Genomic DNA, 7,574 nt, shown 5'->3' with positions numbered 1-7,574 from the left:
TATATATAATCTTTTCTCATCTACCTTTGGCTTCATGGTGACTAAATTGTGGCAAAACTAAATTAGATTATGGAATATATTCATTCAGCTTAGAAAATTGACATGAAAATAATGAACTACAAAAAGAAACCTTTGGTTGGAGGTGAAGCTCGGTTGGCAGGATGTTTGCCTAGCATGCATAAAGCCCTGGGTTCTATCCCAGACACCACATAAACTGGCCATGGTACATGCCTGTAACCCCAGCACTCAGGAGATGGAGGCAGGAGGAGCCAAAGTTTAAGGTCATCCTCAGCTACATAGTTTGAGACTGGCCTGGACTACATGATACCCTGTCTCAAGAAAGAAAGAGAAAACTCTTTGGTAGTTCAGTAGCATGTTAGATGAATTATGCTTCAGCATTAAGGGAAAGGGAAAAAAGTTAAAAATTAGAAATGCTTCTAAATTTTAAGACTATTTTTAAATCAAATCTATTAAGATTTTTTAAGTCATCTAAATTAATCCTAAAAATCTGAAGGCAGGATCTATAAATTAACAAGTCTCTCTCTTTTGTGTGATTTTTTTAATGGCTATTATTAAACACATTCAAAATCTAATTAAAAAAAAAGAAATCACAGTGACCTTTTAAAATTATACAAAATACCTAATTAAAAAACTATACCTAATTTTATAGCCAGAAGGCAAGAAAATAATTAGACAAGAATTAAAGACACATAAAAAGGGTTGGTAAACTCAAGTATCTTTCAAGTTTCATCGCCCATCTCTGTCCTGTGTCTCCATAATGTCCTTAAGTGCCCGACCCTGGGCCCTGGCCCAAGTGGCATCAGAAGCACTTGCAAATAAAGCAGGAAGAGCTTGCAAATCGTTATCTTCTTTCATGGGGGAGAGTGGGCAGCAGCTGTTAGACCAAGTTGAACTCCCTTAGGTTTAGCTGTAGAATTGTGTCTTTGACAGCTGCGAACACAAAGCGGATGTTCTCTGTGTCTGTGGCACATGTGAAGTGGGAATAGATGACTTTCTCTTTGTCAGGATTCTGGTCTTGATATAGCTTCAGGATAAAGTCTCTGGCAGCTTTGACATCCTGCTTTGGTCCTGGTCACAAGAGGAATAAAGAAAGACACAGACTCACCACCATGTCCTCCCAAGAGCCATTTTTATGTAGTTTCTGGGGGTTAAACTCAGGTCCTTATGCTTGCAATACAAGTGCTTTACTGACTAAGCCATTCCCCAGCCTCATAAACACTCTTAAAGTGTCTACTGATGTCTAAAACTTGTATGGGAAAGTAATTGGCCTAAAAAGAGTGGCCCAATTTTATTTTTTGCTCTGGACCACATTTGAAGAGAATACATATTAACTTGGTGAGAAAGGCATCTGTGGACCAGGAGAAGAAAAAGCATATGGAAATTAGGATAGTGAGTTGATTTTAAAGCTTGGCAGATCTAAACTACTGCCAGAGGAGAATGGCGAGAGCTGAAAAACCCCTGTAACTCTCAATGTCTAAATCATAATATTAGAGAGCTCTTAAACCAGGAATAATTAGCAACCAGGTAAGAAACCGCTGCCTGGAATAGGTTGTTTATATGAACAACTTCGACGCCTACCCCATGACTGAGAAGCAGATGCCACCTTCTAAGTCCACAAAGCACCAGCTGCTCTGACTGATTCTGGGGAGTTCACTAGGGAAAGCCGAATGAGTGAGCGGGCAAGTCTCCCCAGCAGAACGATGACCAGGCGCCAAAGCCACAGAAAGGAGGTGGCACGCCAATGCAGGTCCACAGAAACCAGCGGGGCAGAGAGGCTTCCTAGCAGAGGGGGCTGTCCTGGGGCCTGACAAGCCAAGTGGAGTCAACCAGAGGTGTTGGAGGTGCAGTTCAGGCAATGGCAGAGGCCAGCGTGGAGGTGCTTAGGCAAAAACATACACGAGTGCAGTGAGGGCTGTGGTTCTGAGTGAGGAAGGCTAGAGGCTGTGAGAGTAGGTGAGGGAAGTCCCTAAACGCCATGCTGAGGACTGGGGACTGATGCTGGGGGAGGCCGACGAGGTCTCCATGTAGGCACTGTCCCCAAAATGAATACTACCTGTGTATTCTGGGAAGTAGCTAATTAGATGAGAGTACATGATTTTCTCCTCCAAAAGATCCTTCTTGTTTAAGAACAGAATCACAGATGAGTTCAGAAACCAGGGATACGTGATGATGGTTTTAAACAAGGCTTTGCTCTCTTCCATACGATTCTAAATGAGAAACAAGGAAGTTAGGATGAGCCAGAAAGAAAAGCCACACCAGGGAAGCAACATACCAAGAGGCTGGGGCATCCTCCCCATCAAGTACCACTGCATGTGGGCCACTGACCACCAGATGCCATGTCAGCTTCAGACCTGCGGTGACTGGTTCACTTGGGTGTGGTCTTCTGAACTCCGCCTCAGGAATATGAGGGGATAGGAGGAAGGAAGACTTTTCAGGGAGGGCCACGGCCCTGAGCCCTTGGGCATGCAAGACTGGCCAGAAGGGAACTAACACTGCTGGATACCTATCCTGATCACACTGTACAGTGTCCCAATTTGATGGATGGGCATCTATTCCAAAAATCTAATAACTTTCCCAAGCCCATAAATGAAGCCCATATAGAAGCAGGTCTGGTGACAACTATGCTTACAGACAGTAATAATTTCTAAACATGACACGTTGCTAAGAAAATATTAAAAGCTCCCAAATTTGAGGGGGCAGATAATTCACACACAAATCGTATCTGGTGACAATAGTTGTTTTCATAACATTCTTCTCCCTCTCTGAAGTATTTCCAAGAGGAACAGAATAAGAACTTCCCCTTAGAGAAGAAAGCAGCCACAAACCAGCAAAAAAGGTCAACCTATGCCCCAGAGAGACATGCTATAAATCTCTGCTTCCTACATGCCCAGACACTGGGTCAGTCTCCTGCTTCCTGAAGACTGAGGTCTAGGAAGTGCTAGCAGAGAAGTAACTCCTGTTTTTAAAGCTTAGGATAGTACTCTCCAAGGAAATACATGAAAAAGTTACACACAGCATGGTGACACCCAGTACACAAGCTACAATGGGAAGGAAGTGTCAATAATTTTCTACAAATAGCTGTGATTTTTAGGAGAAGAGACAATATTTTATTTCTAAGAATATTGGACTGAGCTGTTAGTACCTGGAACACTTAACCTTTTGACGTTTCCGAGAAATATAACAAATAATTTCCAAGATAAATCCATAATTTTTTATATTGTTAACTATGTACCTGCTGTTGGGAGAACTGGGCAGCAGCCAGCTTGTTTTTTGTACAGTAGGCAGAGTAAATGGCACTCCTCAGAGAACACTTGCACTCAAGAAATATAGGATATGCCCTATCCTAGACAAAGTTCTGATGATTTACATTCGTGTTCTTGAAACGAGAGCCACTTTTCTAAAAAGCCAAGGCTTCTTGTGCAAATTCAAAGGAAAAGACAATGAGGAAAACATTTGTATCTTTCAGAAAATACACAAATCCTACCAAGTCACTAGGACAGTCCTTTTGCACTTCCGGGAAGATTTGGCTAATGGAACTAGATTCAGCCAATGCCATGAAAGAGACACAGTCTGGGCTGGACCAGCCCCAACTGCCCTGAGTGGTCCCTTGCAGGGGATCGAAGGGCAGACACGATCGCAGGCAGCCCCACAACTACTCTATACATCTGGCAAAACTGAGTAAAGGGTCCATTTCCTAACCTAGCTGGCTTCTTGAAAACTGAAAAACTGATCTGTCTTACAGCCACCCAACCTCCCCACCCAACATACCTCATTGTCACACTCAGCCAGGACCTGGTCATATTCACTCAGGGCAACCAAAAAAATGATGGAGGTGACACTCTCAAAGCAGTGAATCCATTTCCGTCGTTCAGATCGTTGGCCACCAACATCCACCATCCTGCTCAACAGAGAGACTGAAAGGTTGGAATGCACAAACCCAGGGAAAAGGCTGAAAGCCATTATACCACGGAGCCAAGGCTCTTTGGTGTCCTTAGTGGTTCTCAAAGGTCAGGGAGGTCTTGAGTTTAATGGCTTCCTTAGGTGGTAAAGGACTATGTGTGCTTTCCCAGTCAAAGACACAGACTGCAAAGGACTCATGGGAGAAAAGTGGCTGAAAACTCAACATCCAAGCAGAAACTCAAACACCCACTTGATGGTTGCTCCAACCACCCATGTAGAACCCTAGGACACCAGATCCAAAAGGGACAAAAGTGCCCCTACTTTCTTCTGGTCCTGGGTCTATTCATGGCTCATCTAATTTATCCACAGATCCTTTCTTAATTAGCTGAATGTCATCCCTCGACTTTACCTGTGTCTGGGGGAGATTTCAAGAAGTCACAGCCCAGGGATTGCAGGCTTGGATGCCCCTAGCAGTTATGAGTCAAGTGGGGCCCTGTCTAAAGTAATTACCATGACATCACTGCTGCCAGCCCACTGCTGCTAGACAAAATGCAGGCTCACTAGTACCAAGTCCCTGGACAGTTTAGAAAAATTAGATATCAAATACTCGGGGTGAACATCTCAGTTTTTAAATGTTATCTATACTTTTTTAATAACACTATAGCGACTATATGGGTCAGATACAACCCACAAGCTGCCAGGTCACACCCACAGCCCTCCACTGCACCACCCCACCCTACACATACTAATCCCTGGAGACTCCAAACCAGTGTGGTTAGGGAAGCCCATAGGCTCGCTGCTCCCTTATGACCATTTTCTATAAAAGTGCCCTTGAACCTGGTGCTGGGGGTTATAGGCATGCTTGCAGTGACAGATGCATACTATAGTGGAGAATGGAGCTGGGGATGAAAACAAATTATCAAAAGATTGGGCTTGAAGAAGCCATTTCACAAAGGCCTCAATTTCAAACATCAGAATTCATCTAAGATTGTACAGGGGAGGTGCCACAAGCCTAAAGATATCGCTGGCAGATGATGTTAAACCCAATCAATAGGCCCTAGGAAGCCAAAACCTGTTCATCGACATAAAGAGCTTATTAACCTTTTAAATAAAACAACACAAACTTTGGCAGGTTCTCATTCTGAGGTGTTTAGGAATTTGCAAGCAGCCCTTGACTCCAAAAAACGTTTCAATCCATAGGTTGGCACGGGGAGGGCTACCATAAAGTTGAGACCTGCTAACAAAGACGCTAAGACAGAGCTGTGATAAAACAGGGTGATCTGGGACAGCTGGCCCGTGTCGCACAGCCAGAAAAGTGCTTATAGGAATTGTTAAGAAGAACCAGGGACATAAGCAATACAAAAGTTCTTTGAAACTTTCAGTGCTTTGTTTATGTCCTGTGTTATTATCCCATTTTCCCACACAAAGTGCAGTAAAATCTAAGAGTATTTCTATATAAATAGAACGTCATAAGTTTTACACAGCTGTGAGTAGTTCATACATATTATAAAAGTTTACTTCACATTTTTGCATTCTTAGTTTTTTTTAAGGACAAATCTTAGACAATATAATAAAATCAGATAATGTTATTCAACATTATGGAAACGACATCAGTAGACTGTGTGGGTCACAGAAGTGTACATGGGTTGGTGACACGTAAAAATCTTCATCCCAATAGGAAAAGTCCCTCTCTATTGTGGAACTCAAGACTCACAATTCTGAAGTCCTGTGATGGAGATGGTGCTTCTGACCTAAGAACAGCCTGCTTAGGAGTAGCACAGTTAAGACTCCATCTGGGGACTTAGCCCTGGAGAAAGCCTTGAAGGACTTTGTCTGGGAGACAGGCTTACCGAAAGATGATATTTTCCAAGTCGAACGGATACTCGATGATACCAGTGGTAGGCACTCGAACACGGAGCACATCTTGCTGTGTTGGCACGAAAGAAGGCATGGCAATTCGGTCGATGTCAGTCAGGTAACTGCAATATTAAAGAGTGAGATGATAAGACCTTTTTTGTGAAGGATGAACATCCACGCTGCTCAAGGAAAGTCATCCCTAACCACAGGGCCCCCACAGGATGTGGACACCATCATCCAGAATGGACAGTGGCCAGCCTCTTTACCCCCTACAACTGTTCTGAAGGAATCAGGCGAGAAGCACTTCCTTGAGCCTTCTGAGACTGAAGGTCACTCCATCCAGGTTCTCAGCTCCATCACTTCACGTCTATGTGACTGTGAAGAAAGCAGCAGGCCTAGAAGCCTAGGAGGTGGGAGATGGCCATGATGCCTCCCCAAAGGACCTGCCCTCTTGCCCTCCCAAGAATGTTACACAATACAGACACTTCTCTGAAGATTCTGCCCAATGGATTAAGTGGAGTTTCTAAGGAAATATACAGTTGTCAAGTAGGCCGTGGAAAAATTCTTTCAAAATAACAAGATAAAATTTTTCTGTTACACACACTGGGAAATGCAACATCTACAATAATACAAAACTTGTCTTACATTATTTTAGGCTGTATACTAAAGCCCTGAGTTGCAAGCATCTCTTTTTTACTTCCAGTAGTGAAATGAAAGAATGCCTTTTGGAAAACACTTTGGGGAGCTGCAGAGGTGGTTCAGCATTGATTGCTCTTGCAGAGGACCTGGGTTCAGTTCCAAGCACCCAGAAGGTGGCTAACAACTGTCTGTAACTCCAGTTCCAGGGGAACCAGCACCCTCTTCTGGCTTCTGTGGGTACTGCATGACACTAGCACACTTACATACTTGCAGGCCAAACACAAACATAAAATTAAAAATAAAACCACTTTCGGCCCCGGATGTAACATAGATGTTAGAGTGCTTGCCTAGAATACACAAAGCCCTGGGAGCGATCCACTGCATAAAGTAGATGTGGTAGCACAAACCTGTAATTCCAGCACCCAGGAGGTGGAAGCAGGAGGATCAAGGTCATCCTCAGCTACATAGAGAGTTTAAGGCCACCTTGAGATTGAGACTCTATCTCAAAAAGTTAATTACTTACTTAAAGAGGCCCTTGACAGCAATGAATTTGGTGGCTCTGAGTCCCTGCATAGCAGTGGTGGCTCTGCCTTCTCCAGCACAGCCTGGATGCCTGGGGCTCAGCAGGTCAGCCTGGAGGTGGGTGGATCTCACAAATTTCAGCTCAGAAAGCTGGGCACTGGAGCAGCGTCTGCACCTACTCTCATGCATCACTTTCTACTGTGCTGCAGTCCCTCTCCCCACACCCAGTGTTGCACTGTCCACAGTTTCAGCACACCCAGTGTTGCACTGTCCACAGTTTCAGCACACCCTCATGATGGTAGGAAAGTACGCTGGTTCAGCCATAGTGTTCTCAGTGGACAACCAGGAAGCTCAAGTTTGATTCCCAGCTGATGAACTACCTGAAACTTAATTTTCTTCTCTGTGAAATCACATACCCATGGTCACTTGTGGTTCAAAAGTAATAAATGGAAAATAGAAATAAACAATTCATATCCATTTTTTTGGTCTTTTTGAGACGGGGTCTCCCTGTAGCCCCAGCTGTCCTGGAACTCACTATGTAGACCAGGCTGGCCTTGAACTCACAGAGATCCACCTGCCTCTGCCTCCCGAGTGCTGGGATTAAAGGCGTGTGCCACCACGCCTAGCACAATTCA

The 7,574-nt window shown here is 44.1% G+C and overlaps 1 protein-coding gene across 1 annotated transcript in view; it reads right to left on the bottom strand.

The window, feature by feature from the left end:
• Window positions 1–509: 509 nt before the first annotated feature.
• The window catches only part of LOC103734422 (guanine nucleotide-binding protein subunit alpha-14), a 201,107-nt gene continuing 194,042 nt past the window's right edge, over window positions 510–7,574 (bottom strand). Inside the window, exons 4-8 of the mRNA XM_017798230.2 lie at window positions 5,772–5,900; window positions 3,790–3,919; window positions 2,326–2,415; window positions 2,075–2,228; window positions 510–1,089 (exon numbers count right to left, since the gene is read on the bottom strand). Coding sequence (XP_017653719.2) covers window positions 899–1,089; window positions 2,075–2,228; window positions 2,326–2,415; window positions 3,790–3,919; window positions 5,772–5,900 — 694 coding nt within the window. The 3' untranslated portion in view covers window positions 510–898. The remainder of the gene's footprint in view (window positions 1,090–2,074; window positions 2,229–2,325; window positions 2,416–3,789; window positions 3,920–5,771; window positions 5,901–7,574) is intronic.

The sequence above is a fragment of the Nannospalax galili genome, unplaced genomic scaffold (assembly GCF_000622305.1).
Source record: "Nannospalax galili isolate Female #2095 unplaced genomic scaffold, S.galili_v1.0 scaffold1296, whole genome shotgun sequence".
NCBI classification, from domain to species: domain Eukaryota; kingdom Metazoa; phylum Chordata; class Mammalia; order Rodentia; family Spalacidae; genus Nannospalax; species Nannospalax galili.
This window is presented reverse-complemented; position numbering and strand designations above follow the sequence as displayed.